The sequence below is a fragment of the Oncorhynchus kisutch genome, linkage group LG23, assembly GCF_002021735.2.
Source record: "Oncorhynchus kisutch isolate 150728-3 linkage group LG23, Okis_V2, whole genome shotgun sequence".
NCBI lineage: Eukaryota > Metazoa > Chordata > Actinopteri > Salmoniformes > Salmonidae > Oncorhynchus > Oncorhynchus kisutch.
Window position 1 is genome coordinate 722,015 of NC_034196.2, and position 21,126 is coordinate 743,140.

Below are 21,126 nucleotides of genomic sequence, written 5' to 3' on the forward strand. Positions count from 1 at the left end.
AAAATGCAACACATTTGAAGTTCTGGAATGGCCTAGTCAAAGTCCAGACCTAATCCCAATTGAGATGTTGTGGCAGGACATCAAACGAGCAGTTCATGCTTGAAAACCCACAAATATCGCTGAGTTAAAGCAATTCTGCATGCAAGAGTGAGCCAAAATTCTTATACAGCTATGTGAGAGACTGATCAACAACTACAGGAAGCATTTGGTTGCTTGAGTTGCATAACATTGTAAATTAAATAAATTAAATAAGTATACTTTGTTATTTGTTACCTCAGGTTCCCTTTATCTAATATGAGGTTTTGGTTGAAGATCTGATAACATTCAGTATAAAGAAATATGCAAAAATAGAGAAAATCAGAAAGGGGGCAAATACTTTTTCATGGCACTGTACATTTGGAGTTATTAGGTCACTTTAATTGTGATACAAACCTTAATAACAGAAAAGTGGTTTTGAGATTCTTCAAAGTAGCCATGCTTTGCCTTGATGAAAGTTTTGTACACTCTTGGCATTCTCTCTTCATGAGGTAGTCATCTGGAATGCATTTCAATTAACAGGTGTGCCTTGTTAAAAGTTCATTTGTGGAATTTCTTTCCTTCTTAATGTGTTTGAGCCAAATCAGTTGTGTTGTGACAAGGTAGGGGTGGTATACAGAAGATAGCCCTATTTGGTAAAAAAACAGGTCCATTTTATGGCAAGACAGTCCATCATTGTTTTACATGAAGGTCAGTCAATCTGGAAACTGTCAAGAACTTTGAAATTATCTTCAAATGCAGACGCCAAACCCATCAGGCGCTATGATGAAACTGGCTCTCATGAGGACCGCCACAGGAAAGAAAGACCCAGAGTTACCTCTGCTGCATGAGATATGTACATACGAGTTACCAGCCTCAGAAATTCCAGCCCAAATAAATGCTTCACATAGTTCAAGTAATAGACACATCTCAACATCAACTGTTCAGAGGAGACTGTGTGAATCAGGCCTTCATGGTTGAATTGCTGCAAAGAAACCACTACTAAAGGACACCAATAATAAGAAGAGACTTGCTTGGGCCAAGAAACACGAGCAATGGACATTAGACCGGTGGAAATCTGTCCTTTGGTCTGATGAGTTAAAATGTGAGATCTTTGGTCCAAGAAGGAGAGTGATGGAGTGCTGCATCAGATGACCTGGCCTCCACAATCACCTGACCTCAACCCAATTGAGATGGTTTGGGATGAGTTGAACCGCAAAGTGAAGGAAAAGCAGCCAACAAGTGCTCAGCATATGTGGGAACTCCTTCAAGAAGGTTGTTAAAGTATTCCTCATGAAGTTGGTTCAGAGAATTCCAAGAGTGTGCAAAGCTGTCATCAAGGAAAAGGGTGGCTACTTTGAAGAATCAAATACAGCAAAATGGTATTTAGTCAGCCACCAATTGTGCAAGTTCTCCCACTTAAAGATGAGAGAGGCCTGTAATTTTCATCATAGGTACACTTAAACAATGACGGTCAAAATGAGAAAAATATCCAGAAAATCACATTGTAGGATTTTTAATGAATTTATTTGCAAATTATGGTGGAAAATAAGTATTTGGTCAATAACAAAAGTTTATCACAATACTTTGTTAAATACCCTTTGTTGGCAATGACAGAGGTCAAACGTTTTCTGTAAGTCTTCACACACTGCTGGTATTTTGACCCATTCCTCCATGCAGATCTCCTCTAGAGCAGTAATGTTTTGGGGCTGTTGCTGGGCAACACAGACTTTCAACTCCCTCCAAAGATTTTCTATGGGGTTGAGATCTGGAGACTGGCTAGGCCACTCCAGGACCTTGAAATGCTTCTTACGAAGCCACTCCTTCATTGCCCGGGCGGTGTGTTTGGGATCATTGTCATGCTGAAAGACCCAGCCACATTTCATCTTCAATGCCCTTGCTGATGGAAGGAGGTTTTCACTCAAAATCTCACGATACATGGCCCCATTCATTCTTTCCTTTACACGATCAGTCGTCCTGGTCCCTTTGCAGAAAAACAGCCCCAAAGCATGATGTTTCCACCCCCATGCTTCACAGTAGGTATGGTGTTCTTTGGATGCAACTCCGCATTCTTTGTCCTCCAAACACGACGAGTTGAGTTTTTACCAAAAAGTTCTATTTTGGTTTCATCTGACCATATGACATTCTCCCAATCTTCTTCTGGATCATCCAAATGCTCTCTAGCAAACTTCAGACGGGCCTGGACATGTACTGGCTTAAGCAGGGGGACACATCTGGCACTGCAGGATTTGAGTCCCTGGCAGCACAGTGTGTTACTGATGGTAGGCTTTGTTACTTTGGTCCCAGCTCTCTGCAGGTCATTCACTAGGTCCCCCCGTATGGTTCTGGGATTTTTGCTCACCGTTCTTGTGATCATTTTGACCCCATGGGGTGAGATGGGTCCCAGATTGAGGGAGATTATCAGTGGTCTTGTATGTCTTCAATTTTCCTAATAATTGCTCCCACAGTGAATTTCTTCAAACCAAGCTGCTTACCTATTGCAGATTCAGTCGTCCCAGCCTGGTGCAGGTCAAAATTTTTGTTTCTGGTGTCCTTTGACAGCTCTTTGGTCTTGGCCATAGTGGAGTTTGGAGTGTGACTGTTTGAGTTTGTGGACAGGTGTCTTTTATACTGATAACAAGTTCAAACAGGTGCCATTTATACAGGTAACGAGTGGAGGACAGAGGAGCCTCTTAAAGAAGTTACAGGTCTGTGAGAGCCAGAAATCTTGCTTGTTTGTAGGTGACCAAATACTTATTTCCCACCATAATTTGCAAATAAATGCATTAAAAAAACTACAATGTGATTTTCTGGATTTTTTTTCTCTAATTTTGTCTGTAGTGTACCTATGATGAAAATTACAGGCCTCTCTCATCTTTTTAAGTGGGAGAACTTGAACAGTTGGTGGCTGACTAAATACTTTTTTGCCCCACTGTATATTTAGATTTGATCGTTTTCATGCCTACCAGGAAGGCTATACTCCTGTTGTAAAGCGAAAGTAATGTGCTTAATATTAGGAATGTTGAGAAATAAATATAGCAGGCCTAGCCTGCAGAAAGCTGATGGGAACCTCTTATTAGTAGAGGCCATCAAAACTCTGTTCTCACTCAAATGCATAGTCTATATAAATGTTGCGCAACATGAGCTCATGGGCTCTCATGAGGTGTTTGATTTTATTTTGGATTGCATTTGTATTGATGTCAGAGTGATTAGAGGGACAACAGATCCCGGAGTACAAGGCCATTAGCAACTGGCAGTTAGCAAGCCCTAGTAGGCTACTAATGACCACCAGTAGCATCAGAGCGCAGTTTTGGAGAAGCCTAGTTACTGTGACTAAACGGTCAGTTGGAATTTGACTGCGGTCATGACTCGGTAATACTTTCACCATAACATCCCTAACCATTAATCACTATCTTACACAATAGCTCTACAACTGTAGTTCTCCCACCAAGGGGGAATCCCAATTGGCTTTTCAAACCGTTTGGAAACAGAAAACCTTTGTGATGTGTTTGTGTGTGTGTGTGAGTAGATAACAGGAGGAACCCAGCTAGCACATAGCGTACATTGAACCATATGTTTCTTCGAGCTTGGTGAGAGCATGCTTGTCCTATGATTATTTTGCACACAACCTTTGCATAACTTTCTGGGAATGGTGCAGGATAGTTGCTTGGCCTTAGAACATTCTCAGCACATTTAAGGAACTTGACAAAAAATATATATATATTTTCTCTGTAATTCATTACTTTCGTAAATGTTCAAACATGGTTACATTTCATTTACATTTTGGTAATATTCAAGGAAAGTTCTCCAACTGTTTTGACTTTGAGAATGTTCTAAAATATTTCAGAGAACATTAAGAAACAACGTTCTTCTGTGGGAATTTCAGTAGTTAGCCATAACGTTTCCTACAGGTTCCTCATGGTTCTATTTAAAGGCATGTTTTCAGAACCTCCCAGCAATCTATAAATTTACATTCCCAGAACAGGAAAAATGTTCCCTTCCGTTTACAGAACATTTAAAAAAGTTCCGTTTTACAGGTCAGGAAACTCATGGTTTCGTTCCCGGAACCAATGGGAAACCAAAAACGTACGTTCCCACAACTTCCACAACGTTCCCACAACGTCTGCGCAATAATATCCTGCCAGCAGAAACCAGAGACTAGCAATGCCCTATATCCACCAATCACATCCAAGTTACAACAGCTCTCTATTAATCAATTCCTGACAGTACCTCTTTGGTAAACACAAATGATTGAAAAGTCAATGCCAGGCAGGCTCAAACAGGCACAGATTAGGAATTTTAATAGATTTGAGCAAAGGGGTGAAGGGTTACCTGGCAGGCAGCTGCAGTCATAGCTGGTGTCCCCCTTCTGCACGCAAGTGCCCCCACTGTGGCAGGGAGAGGGGTTGCAGGGCATGTAGGGGGTCTCGCAGTTGGCACCCGTGTACTCCTGGGGGCAGCGGCAGTGGTAGGAGCCCACCTCATTCACACACATGCCCCCGTTGCGACAGGGTGACGACATCTGGGCACACTCATTGACGTCCAGCTTGCAGGTCTGGCCATGAAAGGCGGGCAGGCATGCGCAGATGTAGTGGGACTCGAAGGGTGAGCATTGTCCACCGTTGGCACAGGGGTTGGATGCACAGGGGTTGGCAATCTGGCATGTCTTCCCTAGAGGAGGAGGATAGGATGACAACAAATAAAAACAAACAATGAAATAACATCAAACATACCTGCATGAACAGTATTTCATTTGGTGTTCTGAAAACCATATGTTAGAGCTTGGTGATAGCATGGTTGTCCTATGGTTATTTTGCATACAACCTTCCCACAACCCCCTGGGAATGGTGCAGGATAATTGATTGGCTTTTGAACACATTTAAGGAAAAAAATAAACGTTATTTTCTTGGTAACCCATTAGCCTGGTTGCAGTCTCTGTTCAGCTACTACATTCCACTCCTATAATTTCCCAAAGAGACTGGCCTTTTGGCAATCTTCAAATATGAACATTGTATCATTAATGAGCTCGAGGAGATCAGAGGATTTGATCCTGATTCAATAACCCTCACAGCTATCATCCAATCACAATATTTATGCAAATTCAATTGAGAGGAAAACGTAAACTTAATTTATACATTTGATTGGAAACATTGTAACATTGGGCATGCTGACAAAATACATGTGTGTGTGTGTGTGGCGTGTGAAGAACAGAAGATACCCGTTTATTGCATTTTTACCGCCAGCCAATGTGATCACATCATACCAGAGAAGCTCTTGCCATTCAAACTTCCCTGCCAGTTCATTGTGAAAGCAGTAGCCTATTTTATATCCAGCAAGCAAGAGCAAGGTGCCTCTTTCCTCAAATAAATGTATTTGCTCAAAATAAGTAACCAAACTATATTGCTACTTCTGGGACACGAATTGGGCTAGGCTACTGGTTCAATAGCTATATGAGGATGGAAGAGAGAGGAAGAAGAGATAGGGGAATAGAGAGAGGAAGAGAGGATGGAAGAGAGGTATAAAGAGGGAAATGAAAGGGAAAGGGATACCTAGTAAGTTGAACAATTGAATGCATTCAACTGAAATGTTTCTTCTCTGAATCAGAGGTGCAGGGTGCTGCCTTAATCGACATCCACGTCTTCGGGGCCGGGAAACAGTGGGTTAACTGCCTTGCTCAAGGGCAGAATGACACATTTTTACCTTTTCAGCTCAGGGATTCGATCCAGCAAGAGCGAGAGGATGGAAGAGAGCGAGAGGATGGAAGAGAGAGAGAGGATGGAAGAGAGAGAGAGGATGGAAGATAGATGGCCAGTGGAGGCCAGTGGAGATGCATGAATTGCACAAGAAGGGAATAGTGAAGACAGATGTGTGTGAATTAGAAGTTAATTAATAGGCTGGACTATGCTAGCCCATATATTAGACCTAGCCTACCACAACATCTGTGTTATGCAAGCCAGAGACTATTTCTTTTATATGTCTGATGCCCATTTTGTGCCAATTAATTGAAGTTGAAGATCTCCAAATCGTCAGTTTAATGAAATGTGCAATAAAAAACGCATAGTGCCTAGGTCTATTTAATGAAACTGGCTGACAGTGGCTGTTGACGTAGGCAACAGATTGCAAAACAGGGAATCCCCGATTCATCACTGAGCTCGTCTTATCCAAAAATGCATATAAAATGCAAGTGCACTGTCCAGCAGCTCACATCAGCAGGATCGAGAGCCTTTTGACTAGGAGGGACGTCTAACGTAGATTGCTAAAATAATGATTATGATCACATTTCCTCAATTTAAATACTAACCCTATGGGGACATCTATACCTAGGCAGCCAAGCATGAGGGATCAGTGTAGCCTTTTATCATTTAGACATGATGTTGAAATATCCTTACGCCTAGAATAAAAACCATCAGGCTTCCGGCATAGAGCCAGCAGCATACCACCCTGCATACCACTGCTGGCTTGCTTCTGAAGCTAAGCCGGGTTGGTCCTAGTCAGTCCCTGGATGGGAGACCAGATGCTGCTGGAAGTGGTGTTGAGGGCCAGTAGGAGGCACTCTTTCCTCTGGTCTAAAAAAATATCCCAATGCCCCAGGGCATTGCCCTGTGTGCCGTCTTTCGGATAGGATGTTAAAACGGGTGACCTGACTCTCTGAGGTCATTAAAGATCCCATGGCACTTATTGCAAGAGTAGGGGTGTTAACCCGTGTCCTGGCTAAATTCCCAATCTGGCCCTCAAACCATCACGGTCACCTAATAATCCCCAGTTTACAATTGGCTCATTCATCCCCCCCTCTCCACTGTAACCATTCCCCAGGTCGTTGCTGTAAATGAGTCAACTTACCTGGTAAAAGAATGGATAAATAAATAAAATATTCAACTGAATTTAAAGAATTACATGAGGTATTTAGGGAAAAACTAATCCAATGCAAATCTTCCTCTGGAATAAGGCACATGCTGAGATAATCATGACATCACTAGTAATACTATAGCGGTCTCTCCATCTCCCCCTTCAAACTTTCCTTGTCAATTCATTTGATATGGTGAATTACACTATAGGCCTAATCTAAAGTTTCCTAAAATAGCCTGTCTGGACTCCATCTCGGAATAAGAGAGGTAGGACAAATAATATAACTGACATAAAAGTAATGATGATCAGCATATGAAAAGGTTAGCTGGACTTAGCTAAAGACCCATAGATCAACAATTCAAGGTTTATCTAGTAGCAGTGCAAATATCATGGTACAGCTATATGGTACTTCTTAATGGTAAGTTTATAAACATATATTATGATAAATATAATTTAAACCTGTATCTCATTATGGTAAATGGTGAAATAAGCATTGCCATTTATAATTGTAATGGCTTAGCAGAAAATAAGAAAAGATTATCATTACCTAGCTTAATTAAAGAGAAGGAATATAATATATTTTGTTTACAGGAAACTCATTCAACAAATGGCAGATTCATTAAATAGTACCCGCGAAAACACCAGTCTCATCATCAACAGTGAAGAGCAGACTCCGGGATGCTGGTCTTCTAGGCAGTTGAGGTATACCAAACCTTTTTTGATGTACTCAGAGCACCGCTATCAGCATGTTTTAACCAGTCCTATAAAAATGGTAGATTATCAGACAGTCAACAAGAAAGTCTGATTTCATTATTACTGAAACAGGGCCCAAGAGTTTAAATATAAAGTTCCAGTCCGTAAAATAAATTGGAGGCCCCTTACACTTCAGTGTTGTGATGCAAAAATTCTAGCAAAATGGACATAGAATAAATAAGGTTTTGTCCGATATTATTCATCCTAATCAGACAGGTTTTTTACGATACATTGGAGATAATATAAGACAAGTACTGGAAACAATAGAATACTATGAAAAATCTGTGAAACCACAGCTGACTTTGAAAAGGCTTTTGACAAAGTACGACTGGAATTTATATATAAATGCCTGGAATATTTCAATGGGTTAAAGTTATGTATAGTAACCTAGGTGTAAAATAGTAAATAATGGCTACTTCTCAGAAAGTATTAAAACAAGGTTGTCCACTATCGGCATATCTATTTGTTTGACAATCGAAATGTCAGCTATTCAAATCAGATCCAACAATAATATCAAGGAGCTAGAAATCCAGGGCTTAAAAACAAAAAAGGTGTCATTGTGATGATTCTTTAAAAAGCATTAGAGCCTTAGAGGATCTATATATATTTTTTTATGATAAGTGTACTATATTATTATTACGTATTGGATCACTAAAATATACAACTTTTATATTACCGTGTAGTTTACCAATAATACCCTGTGTTCAAATGCCAAAAATAAACAAATGATTTCAATAAAATACATTTTAATAGAAAGTTAAATAGATAAGATCTTGATACCATGGAAAGGAAAATACTTGTCTACGTGATCTAAAAATCACCCTGATGACCTCCTTAGTCATATCCTAGTTCACCTACTTGCTTATGGCCTTGCCTACACACCAAGCTACTTGTTTTTTGATTATATGAGCAATTTTTGATTTTATTTGGAATGGCAAGCCAAACAAAATTAAATGGGCCTGTAAATATATACAGTTGAAGTCGGAGGTTTACATACACCTTAGCCAAATACATTTAAACTGAGTTTTTCACAATTCCTGACATTTAATCCTAGTAAAAAGTCCCCGTCTTAGGTCAGTTAGGATCACCACTATTTTAAGAATGTGAAATGTCAGAAGTTGACATACATTTGGTAGCAATGCCTATAAATTGTTTAACTTGGGTCAAACATTTCGGGTAGCCTTCCACAAGCTTCTCACAATAAGTTGGGTGAATTTTGGCCCATTCCTCCTGACAGAGCTGGTGTAACTGAGTCAGGTTTGTAGGCCTCCTTGCTCGCACATGCTTTTTCAGTTCTGCCCACATATTTTCTATAGGGTTGAGGTCAGGTCTTTGAGATGGCTACTCCAATACCTTGACTTTGTTGTCCTAAAGCCATTTTGCCACAACTTTGGAAGTATGCTTGGGGTCATTGTCCATTTGGAAGACCAATTGCGACCAAACTTTAACTGATGTCTTGAGATGTTGCTTCAATATATCCACATCATTTTAGTTCCTCATGATGCCATCTATTTTGTGAAGTGTACCAGTCCATCCTGCAGCAAAGCACCTCCACAACATGATGCTGCAACCCCCGTGCTTCACGGTTGGGATAGTGCTCTTTGGCTTGCAAGCAACCCCCTTTTTCCTCCAAACATAACGATGGCCAAACAGTTGTTACTATTTTTGTTTCATCAGACCAGGGGACATTTCTCCAAAAAGTACGATCTTTGTCCCCATGTGCAGTTGCAAACCGTAGTCTGGCTTTTTTTAATGGCGATTTTGGAGCAGTGACTTCTCCCTTGCTGAGCGGCCTTTCAGGTTATGTCGATATAGGACAAATTTTTACTGTGGACATAGATACTTTTGTACCGGTTTCCTCCAGCGTCTTCACAAGGTCCTTTGCTGTTGTTCTGGGATTAATTTGCACTTTTCGCACCAAAGTACGTTCATCTCTAGGAGACAGAACGCGTTTTCTTCCTGAGCGGTATGATGGCTGCGTGGTCCCATGGTGTTTATACTTGCGTACCATTGTTTGTACCGATGAACATGGTACCTTCAGGCGTTTGGAAATTACTCCCAAGGATGAACCAGACTTGTGAAGGTCTACAATTTTTCTGAGTTCTTGGCTGATTTCTTTAGATTTTCCAATGATGTCAAGCAAAGAGGCACTGAGTTTGAAGGCAGGGCTACACCCAGGTAAACCTCCGATTGACTCTAATGATGTCAATTAGCCTATCAGAAGCTTCTGAAGCCATGACATCATTTTCTGGAATTTTCCAAGCTGTTTAACACAGTCAACTTAGTGTATGTAAACTTCTGAACAACTGAAATTGTGATACAGTGAATTATAAGTGAAATAATCTGTCTGTAAACAATTTTTGGAAAAATGACTTTGTGTCATGCACAAAGTAGATGTCCTAACCGACTTGCCAAAACTATAGATGTTGGAACATTGCTGCTATAACAGCCTTCACTCTTCTGGGAAGGCTTTCCACTAGATGTTGGAACATGGCTGCGGGGACTTGCTTCCATTCAGCCACAAGAGCATTAGTGAGGTCAGGCATTCATGTTGGGCGATTAGGCCTGGCTCGCAGTCGGCGTTCCAATTCATCCCAAAGGTGTTCGATGGGGTTGGGGTCAGAGCTCTATGCAGGCCAGTCAAGTTCTTCCACTCTGATCTCGACAAACCATTTATGTATGGATCTCGCTTTGCGCAAGGGGGAATTGTCATGCTGTAACAGGAGGGGGGCCTTCCCGAAACTGTTGCCAAAAAAAAAAAAAAGAGTTGAAGCACAGAATCTTAAAGAACGTCATTGTATGCTGTGGCGTTAAGATTTCCCTTCACTGGAACAAAGGGGCCTAGCCTGAAGCATGAAAAAGAGCCCCAGAACATTAATCTTCCTCTACCAAACTTTACAGTTGGCACTACGCAGTCGGGAAGGTAGCGTTTTCCTGGAATCTGCCAAAACCACATTTTTCCGGCAGACTGCCAGATGGTGAAGCGTGTTTTATCACTCCAGAGAACGTGTTTCCACTGCTTCAGAGTCCAATGGCGGCAAGCTTTACAACACTCCAGCTGATGCTTGGCATTGCGCATGGGGATCTTAGGCTTGTGTGCGGCTGCTCGGCCATTGAAACCCATTTTATGACTTTCCCGACGAACAGTTATTGTGCTGACGTTGCTTCCAGAGGCAGTTTGGAACTCGGTAGTGAGTGTTGCAACCGAGGACAGACGATTTTTACGCGCTTCAGCACTCAGCAGTCCCGTTCTGTGGCCTACTACTTCGCGGCTGAGCCGTTGTTTCTGCTAGACGTTTCCACTTCACAATAACAGCATTTACAGTTGACTGGGGCAGCTCGAGCAGGGCAGAAATTTGACGAACTGATATGTTGGAAATGTGTCATCCTATTATGGTGCCACGTTGAAAGCCACTAAGCCCTTAAGTAAGGCCAGTCTACTGACAATGTTTGTCTGTGGAGATTGCACAAATGTGCACGATGTTATACACCCGTCAGCAACAGCGGTGGCTGAAATAGCCATATACTTTTGTATATATAGCGTCTCTATCTTTCCCTACTGTCAACATCTCCCAGTATCTATTCACTAAAATCAGAAATTACCTTAAAAATATACATCTTAATATCTTACCTGACCATCCGGGTGGGCAGCGGCAGCGGTAGTCGGAGAGCGTGATCAGGTCACAAGTCCCTCCATTGCGACATGGCGAACTCATGCAGGCATGGTTGGTAGGCGTCAGGCACAGCTGGTCGGAGAAGCCCAGTCGACATTTGCAGTGGAACTCAAAAGTGTTGCCGTGGGATACGGCGCGGCACTCGCCCCCGTTGCGGCATGGCGAGGGGTTGCAGGGGTTGGAGTACTGGCAGCGGCTACCCACATAGTCACTTGTACACCTGGAGAGAAAGGAGACCAGTGACAGAGGTGGTCGAAACAAGTGGACAGCAATCTAAAAGGTCACAAATGGTATAAAAGCAGAGTAACCACTTCTTTTATGTAGAGAATGAGGATAGAATATGGTGGAATTCCATTGCAGTTTCTCATGCAGTACAATAGAATTGTATCTCCCCAAACGCTATATCAACACATGATACTAACGAGCCAGGAGTGGAGGGAAGAAAGAGGATGGGTGTGGATAGTGGCCCTATCAGTTTCCTGCTCAGCAGAGGCCCACCGGAGCCCTGCAAGGGAGGGAGGGATGGAGTGTGAGCCAGGCCAGGGTGGGCTGTTTTCTTAGTGTGTCTTCCTGGATTAAATGTCCCTCAGAACTTTGAAAACACACTCTGCTGGAACAGATGCCACCAAAAACAGGATTTGGGGACAGTCTCGCTGTGCCCGTTTCCAGCTACCTTTTCTAACCCAGGCTGTCCACCCTCATCCCGTCATGACCCTAGAGATCAAGGGGCCCTGATCGGCCCAGCTGCCCAGATACCGAGCACCACATTAAGGCTACTAAGCCCCTCTGTGCCCCTCCACACTCCCACCACAGACACACAGCAACAGTCTCCTAGTCCAACTGCCCCCCCCCCCCACACACACACTACATCATGAGACACCCTCTTTATTCCCAGAAAGACCCTCACCCCCATCCAAACCATGGCAGCAGATGTGGTTGGCAGGGGAAAACTAGTCTGACTAGGCATCACTGTAATAATCTAACGTTTATACTAAGAGATCTAGACTGCGATCTCGAGAATCTGTGTGTGTGTGTGTGAGAGGGAGAGAGATAGAGAGTGTAAGTGTGTCTATGCATGTCAGAGAGGGCATCTGTTGGCCTCGTAGAATCTCCACAGGGAGCAGGTGCGCATGTTAATGAAGGCAGCTGTTAGGCACACCTCCTCCCCCTCTCCCCCTCCTCTCTGTCCTCTAGAGGGGGATGCTGTCCTCTAGATAGTGGATGCATTTTGTCATGAAAGGAGGTCTACTTGCAGTATGCACAAAAGCAACATATAATTCCTTGCACAACCGTGGGGGCAGTGTTGTGTAGGCAATTAAGCTGTATTTTACCACCAAACTCGCTTGGTTCCTTGATCTGATCTTTATAGGATACGTATTGATAACCAAATATGATCTCTGGGACTGCTCAAATAATAAGCCAAACAACATTATTACAATTCACCCCAAAAAGGTATTTTGTTTAGAAGTATAACTACACGATTCCAGGCTATTTTCAAATGGTAAAAACAGCTACTAGCCATGTGCTTTTCTCTGTGTCCAAACATGATGACATTCTATGTTTAGCTTATATGAAAACTGGGATAATGTTGTAGGTTACACTGGTAAGTATAATCATTTTTGCCATAGCATATTATTTAATTATAATTATTTAATTATAAAATCTAATTATTTCACGTGGGAAGCTAAAAGGCGAGCTTGCGTGCTGTTTTTAGCCAGCTAGCTAGCACGCTGCTAGAGGAGTAGCCTGCAGCCAACTGCCAGGCACAAAAAAAAGTCATGTAAAACTAACTTAAACTTTCATTACATGTAGCTATTACTCAAATATGCAATTGTTTTTCTTTGAAATGAGCTAACAGTGGTGATGTTTTCAACATGATTCCTCTTTTCTTTTACCACAAATGGGAAGACAAAAAGGACATTTCTGCTATCGTCCCCTTCTGAATGTTGCTATTTGGGGGTCTAGGAACACATGCAACGGCGGGGGTATCATGTTACCGAAAGGTGCGTGTTGCTACATTAAAAAACATGACCTTTACCGGGAGTCACCCTTTCACCTAGTATTGTCACGTTAACAGAATTTTCACTAGGTTTAGTATCATAATACTCAATACCAAAACCACATAAAAAAACATGACAATGACAGATTTTCCCCAGTTTTTTTGTGTGTACCCTTTAATTCATGCAGCTAGCACTGTTGTTTGATTAGCCTATCCAACTACATTAAGACGGTTATCATTAGCATCGCTAACGGCTACACAAAGTTTTAGTTTTATACATGTCTTATGATAAGCTTGTAGACACACAGTCAGGGGCATTCCCGTGCCATTACATGTCTTATGATAAGCTTGTAGACACACAGTCAGGGGCATTCCCGTGCCATTACATGTCTTATGATAAGCTTGTAGACACACAGTCAGGGGCATTTCCGTGCCATTACATGTCTTATGATAAGCTTGTAGACACACAGTCAGGGGCATTCCCGTGCCATTACATGTCTTATGATAAGCTTGTAGACACACAGTCAGGGGCATTCCCGTGCCATTACATGTCTTATGATAAGCTTGTAGACACACAGTCAGGGGCATTCCCGTGCCATTACATGTCTTATGATAAGCTTGTAGACACACAGTCAGGGGCATTCCCGTGCCATTACATGTCTTATGATAAGCTTGTAGACACACAGTCAGGGGCATTCCCGTGCCATTACATTCCCGGCTTGGGGGGGAAATTAATTACATTTTCAAATAAGTTCAATACATTTAGGTGATTTCCAAAATGTGCGAATTTTTTTTTTATAGAACAGAAAGTAACAAATTCGAATACCATTTTATTGTGTTATAGTATCAAAAGTACTGAAGTTTAGGTACACCATGCAACACCATCGCTTACTTTCTCGAAATACTCTCACTTGTGAATCCTCTCTCTCCCTCTCAAATTCAAAATAAGCTTTACTGCCATGAAAGTGATGACCCATGAACTCTCTCACAACCAGGGGAGTACGACTGCCCCTCTCATTTAAGCCACGGAAGTTCAAGGCCGACCGCGGTACTGTTGGCATTGTTAGCAGAAAACAGCATCCACCATTATAGTGAATGGAAAAATGATGAATCTTCGTGTAAAAAACAAAAAGACAATCATGGGACCAATAATTGCTTGTAATACACCAGATATATCATTGAACAGATTGTGTGTGATTTTTAAAACAGATGACGTTAAGAATAATTTAGTTGCTAATAGCAGCCTGCAGTAGCCCATTATGCCTTCAACTGGAGTTACTCAATGAGAGGGGGCAGCACTGATCTAGCCTGCAACGTCACACCCTGGAGTACCTCCAACTGCGCATGTTATGTTTCCATGCGACGCCATCTTAATTAACCAACTTCATTTGGATTCAAAGCGCTATTGAGTCGTCACATAGGAATAGATGGTGTAACATGATTGATGGCTTTGTCAATTCATATGGGGCGGCAGGTTGCCTAGTGGTTAGAGCGTTGTGCCAGTAATTGAATACCCGAGCTGACAAGGTCAGCTGTCATTCTGAACAAGGCAGTTAACCCACTGTTCCCCGGTAGGCCGCCATTATAAATAAGAATTTGTTCTTAACTGACTTGCCTAGTTAAATAGCGGTTACATATATACATTAAAAAACAGGGCTGACTCTCTCTGAACCTTCTTACAACTCTCCTATATGTGTAATTTCTACAGAGCTCGTCTCAGACCTCACACGTGCCTGTTGGGAGACTCTGTGGTTGACTCACTACGATATGAGGACCGGAGGTGAGGCCAACCGCTCTACCCTTCCCAGGGGTCCAGCCAGAGGCAATTGGCAAAACTGTGTCTTTCTTTGCCTCCCATGCAGACTTCCGTTTCCACAGCTTTTTTTTTTTTTTTCCACCTTTATTTAACCAGGTAGGCCAGTTGAGAACACCTTTATTTAACCAGGTAGGCCAGTTGAGAACACCTTTATTTAACCAGGTAGGCCAGTTGAGAACAAGTTCTCATTTGCAACTGCGACCTGGCCAAGATAAAGCAAAGCAGTGCGACACAAACAGTTACACATGGGATAAACAAATGTACAGTCAACAACATAATAGAAAAAACCTATATACAGTGTGTGCAAATGTAGTAAGATTAGGGAGGTAAAGGCAATAAATAGGCCATAGTGGCAATAATATGGGGATGAGGTAACATGATAAGTAAACAAAAAAACTCAATAAGTCATGCAGGATACATTTTTTGGTCGTGTCAGGGGCTTGTTCACACTACAATTGCTACTATATGTTTGGAGAGAGTTGTGTTTGTGCGAAATAGACAAAGAAACAAAGAAAGAGAAAGACAGAGGTGGAGTCTGTGTGTGCGCGTGTCTGCCTATGCGTGTTCCCCATCCCCTCACTGTAATGGATCTTCTTTGTCCTAAAGTCAGTCCCCCCCACGCTGTAAAACCATCAGGCCTCAGCAACAGACCCCAGCAACAGGTCTTTCCCAGCAATGCAATGTCCCCTCAGGGCCAGAGCAGATGCTTCCCTGACCCCTGACCCCAAACACATTTGTGACTTTGGGCCAGCCCCCTCTACTCCCCTCCCCCTATGGGGCCTGATCTGCCATCTGCCACTGAGAGTGACTTTAGCCTCCTACACAAAAACAGCCCCCAACTCCCACCTTTACACAACGTAGTGCACTGGGCCTTTACTAGTCTTTACTAGTCCTTTAGTCCTTTAGTCCGATATAGCAGTCTGTAGCGCGGATAAAAAACATTCTGGTGTGTATGCCTAGTTAAATTAAATAAAAGTACATGTCCGTGCATGAAGAAGTGTGACACTTGTACCTTCCTGCTGTTTGTTGCCACTGCTCAGGTAAACTCCGTCCTTTACCTCTCCTCACCACCACCCCCTTTCTTACTTAATTAACCCTCTGCTCATATTTTACTGCCCTTTCAGCATTATGTTAGTCTTCAAATAAAATTTTTTTTGTCACATTTACCAGCAGCATACCACCCTGCATCCCACTGCTGGCTTGCTTCTGAAGCTAAGCAGAGTTGGTCCTGGTTAGGAGACCAGATGCTGCTGGAAGTGGTGTTAAAGGGCCAGTTAGAGGCACCCTTCCTCTGGTCTAAAAAAATATCCCAATACCCCAGGGCAGTGATTGGGGACATAACATTGCCCTGTGTAGGGTGTTAAACAGGTGTCCTGACTCTCTGTGTTCACTAAAGATCCCATTGCACTTATAGTAGGGGTGTAAACCCTGATGTCCCAATCTGGCCCTCATGTGGTCACCTATTCATCCCCAGCTTACAATTGGCTCATTCCTTCCCCCTATATTCCACCGGTTGTTGCTATAAATGGGTCGGCAGGTAGCCTAGTGGTAAGAGCGTTGGGCCAGTAACCGAAAGGTTGCTAGTTTGAATCCCTGAGCTAACAAGGTAAAACTCTGTCGTTCTGCCCCTGAACAAGGCAGTTAACCCAATGTTCCGAGGCCATCATTGTAAATAAGAATTTGTTCTTGCCTAGTTAAATAAAGGTAAATAAAAGAGAACGCGTTCAGTAAAGTTACCTGGTAAAATAAAAAAACATGCGCCGAATACAACAGGTGTAATGCTTACATACGAGCCCTTAACCAACAATGCAGAGTTTTTAAAAAGTAAGTAAGAAACATTTGTTAAACAAAAGGAAAAATGGAAACAATAACGAGGCACGACGGGCACCAGTACTGAGTAAATGTGCTACTGGGAGTAGTACTGTAGACCAATCACTGACGATGGGGCGTAGAATAAGCATTATATTATATAACCATTTTGAGCGAGCGTCCTTTTAATTTTCTTTAATATTGATTACCATTTATTTGTCTCCCTCTGCCAAATCGTCCTTCTAAAAGGTAGGCTATATCCTACATGTAAATGTAGGTCAAGAGAAAGTGCAAATGTCCACTCTCATCATTCTTGCTGCTTTAAATTTAGTAGCCATGTGAGTGAATAGCTGCGTGTGGTATTTTTTCTAATTGTATTCTATACCTTATGCATGGACGGAGAGCATGGGGCAGCTATCTTTCCAATTAAATTAACTTCCTCAATATGATTAGGACATAGTTTACTGCATTGTCTAGAAATACATATTGATCACCTATATTTGTCTCGGTCTGAAAATCACCCCACTCCAAAAAGGTAGGCTATAAAATAGCTCAAGAGAAAGTGCAAGATTTCACTCTCTCATCTTCAAACTACGTCAAGCCTATTGGCTGATATAGCACAGCAATAACCTAATATAAATGGGCCATGTGAGAATAATTTAACCTATTTTGATATTGCCTATAGGGCACACAATTGCTGGGACCATGGCTAACTAGTGACTGCGATTGGGTTTGGGACCAGTTCTTGTGGTAGTGGGTGGGCATCGGACAGAAGGTATGAAAAGCTGCAGGTGCAGGCGGGATGAAGAAATCCATCCTGCCCAGACCTCTAGCTCGGGGTAAAACTTGGGGTAAATCTCCAATGGAAATTCAGCACTTGGGAATGGTTCGGGTCGTGAAAGGAGTGCTGGCCCTTGAGACTTAAAAGCCAATAAAAGACCAACACCTGCCAACACGCTTGGCGCTTGACCCTGGGCCGCACCGGACGGCTCCTGATATGGCCTTAAGCCTCAACTAGGAGTTGAGCTTTGCCAGAGCACGGAGTAATCCTATAGGAGGACAAATGAAGAGCAGCATTCGCATACATTGCAGGCAGCATTCCTTGAATCGTGGAGGAGCATCGCAGAGGATAAACGCGTTCCTCTGAACAATCTTAGAGGGGGTTTCGGATACTCCCTTAATTAATAGACCTTCGCTTAAAATATGAGAAAAGGCAGCAATAGTACTGCTTGTCCATCTTGAGACGCCATAGCCAGTATACAATTCCTAAAAAAAAAGTCTACGATCTAAGTCGTGCAGTTTTATATATAACGAAGATGTTTGGTGCAGTATTTCTCAAGTGAAAGATTTGCATGAAAACGAGTTGAATGACAGCAAACACCTTCATTGAAGAACCCCTACTGTTGACCAATGAAGGTGCATAGACTTCAGCTTGCCTCAATAATTTGTGCATGCATGAACAGTTGAAATACCCCATGACAAAGAACAAAATTAACAAAAATATCATCATAATAAACTCAGCAAAAAAATAAACGTCCCTTTTTCCGCACCCTGTCTTTCAAAGATAACTCGTAAAAATCCAAATAACTTCATTGTAAAGGGTTTAAACACTGTTTCCCATGCTTGTTCAATGAACCATAAATGAATGAACATGCACCTGTGGAACTGTTGTTAAGACACTAACAGCTTACAGAAGGTAGGCAATTAAAGTCACAGTTCTGAAAACTTAGGACCCTAAAGAGGCCTTTCTACTGACTCTGAAAAACACAAAAAGAAAGATGCCCAGGGTCCCTGCTCATCTGCATGAATGTGCCTTAGGCATGCTGCAAGGAGGCATGAGGACTGCAGATGTGGCCGGGGCAATAAATTGCTACATGGAGACAGGACGGACATCTGGTCGTCCTCGCAGTGGAAGACCACGTGTAACAACACCTGCACAGGATTGGTACATCCTGTACCTGTCCCGCAGGTGTGACGTTCGGATGGCAACAACAACTGCCCAAGTTACACCAGGAATCAACAATCCCTCCGTCAGTGCTCAGACTGTCCGCAATAGACAGAGAGGCTGGACTGAGGGCTTGTAGGCCTGTTGTAAGGCAGGTCCTCACCAGACATCACCAGCAACAATGGGCACAAACCCACCGTCGCTGGACCAGACAGGACTGGCAAAAAGTGTTCATCACTGACGAGTCCCGGTTTTGTCTCACCAGGGGTGATGGTCAGATTCGCGTTTACATTGCATTGCACATTGCAATTACAATGTGTACTGTTGCACAATGGCTGCTTTGGCAAATGGAAAGAATTCTGGGCACTGATGAGTGGCTTATGAGTCGGTTCTCTTGGATCTCTATGCTGTAGAGGGCCCAGCTTTACAGAAAAGCATGCGCAGAAACCAAGCCGCGCCTGTCCCACTTCAACTCCTTGGCAACCTTGTTAATAGAGTCGATGGTGTCTCTTTGCGTTTGCAGGACTGCATCTGTGAGGACACGGCCGGTTGGAGGGTTGTGACGCATGAGGTGCAGTGGAGACGGCAGGGCTGGGTGCACCCAGCTCCTGCAGCACCACCGACCCCGCTGGAACACGCAGCGACTCAATAGAAAAATCACAATTGTTTGTCTAAATATTTTTTTTAACAACTTGAATGCATTTGGTTTACTCTTTTCAAACGAGGGAATACTAATTACATACCTGGATCACCCGGTGCGTCTGCATGTCCGTGTCCCCCTCCATCACTACTCCACTCAGAAGGGATTCCCCTATAATACCGGCAAGTTGCTCATCAAGGGGGTTGAGCTCCAGTGTCCCCTTTCCCCCACCCGTGGCACAAACACTGTCTGGCTATGCGCCTTTTGGCCTCCATTTTTAAGTCAGACCACTTCTTTCTTTATTTCTGAGAGGGTCCGACCTTCTGAGCCAGCAGCATTCATAGCGTCGCCACATGCTGCCACTCTAATGCCCACACTGTGCCCATCAAACAATATATTTTGTCTTGCTTCAACCTCCCCTACAAGAACTTCCATTTCTTTTTTTAGCCTTCCTGTTGGGATTTGCCGTCATTGTCGTTATGCAGTCAGTATGGATGAATATTAATTAGGGCCGTTTCACTGACTATTTATAGGCAATTACGAGCATTAAAAAGGTTTTGTCCTTGTCAGACAAAACTCCCTCAGACCAAACTAATATAGATGCAAGTGGAGGGAAGGATGTGAAGCCATAAGGTGAGCGTTAAGGTGAGCTATTCTTGGAACCTGAGGTAGAGGACAGAATACATGGGCGACCCCCCCACCCCCCCAAAAAAGTACTTCCTGTTTTCGAGGAGGTGAGGCAATCCTGCAGGAAGGAGCAGCGTAAACAAGTCAGTAAAACCATGTCCTGTTCTAAACCCAAACCTAATCCCTAATAGTTTGATCCAGATGCATTTTAGCTTGGTCCTCTAAACCAACCTATATAGAATTTTTCCACCAGTTGGTCCATCATAAAACATTGACTTGAATGGGAATATCAAATCAAATTTATTTATATAGCCCTTCGTACATCAGCTGATATCTCAAAGTGCTGTACAGAAACCCAGCCTAAAACCCCAAACAGCAAGCAATGCAGGTGTAGAAGCACAGTGGCTAGGAAAAACTCCCTAGAAAGGCCAATACCTAGGAAGAAACCTAGAGAGGAACCAGGCTATGAGGGGTGGCCAGTCCTCTTAATATGTTCTATTAATTTATCTGAGCAGTTAGCTGAACTAAAGTATGCTTATCTGGACCAGGCTAAGCCCCTATCATGGTCCATTCTAACTCTCTAAACCTTTGACCTGTCAGGTCTCTGACAGAGTATGACTGAAATCTATCCCAGTATATTTGAATCAAACTCCACCTCACCATAACTGCCATCTGTGGCATGGGCCCAATCTCTGGATCACTCATCTAGAATGACATGAATCATTTGTAAATTCCTCAAAATAAGTAAAAGGGTGATCAGATGATGTGCTAAATGCTCTTTGACATTTCTGCTGCTGACACCCGCCCTCCTCTGATGGAACTCCGCACCATCACATCAATCAAACCACACACTGAAACTTGGGCACACTTTTCCCAAGACAATCTAGCTACCTAAGGTAATTCCACATAAACAGTTGGGGGTCATTCCATGTCATTTCAGCAAACCATAAAACCCACCATGTTGTTCAGAAAACATTTCTGTAGTTAAAAATTATAAACAGC

The 21,126-nt window shown here is 42.8% G+C and overlaps 1 protein-coding gene across 1 annotated transcript in view; it reads right to left on the bottom strand.

Moving 5' to 3' along the window:
• Positions 1-21,126, bottom strand: part of LOC109882970 (neurogenic locus notch homolog protein 1) — a 70,626-nt gene that overhangs the window by 44,829 nt on the left and 4,671 nt on the right. The window contains exons 3-4 of the mRNA XM_020475043.2: positions 11,246-11,508; positions 4,348-4,686 (exon numbers count right to left, since the gene is read on the bottom strand). Coding sequence (XP_020330632.1) covers positions 4,348-4,686; positions 11,246-11,508 — 602 coding nt within the window. The remainder of the gene's footprint in view (positions 1-4,347; positions 4,687-11,245; positions 11,509-21,126) is intronic.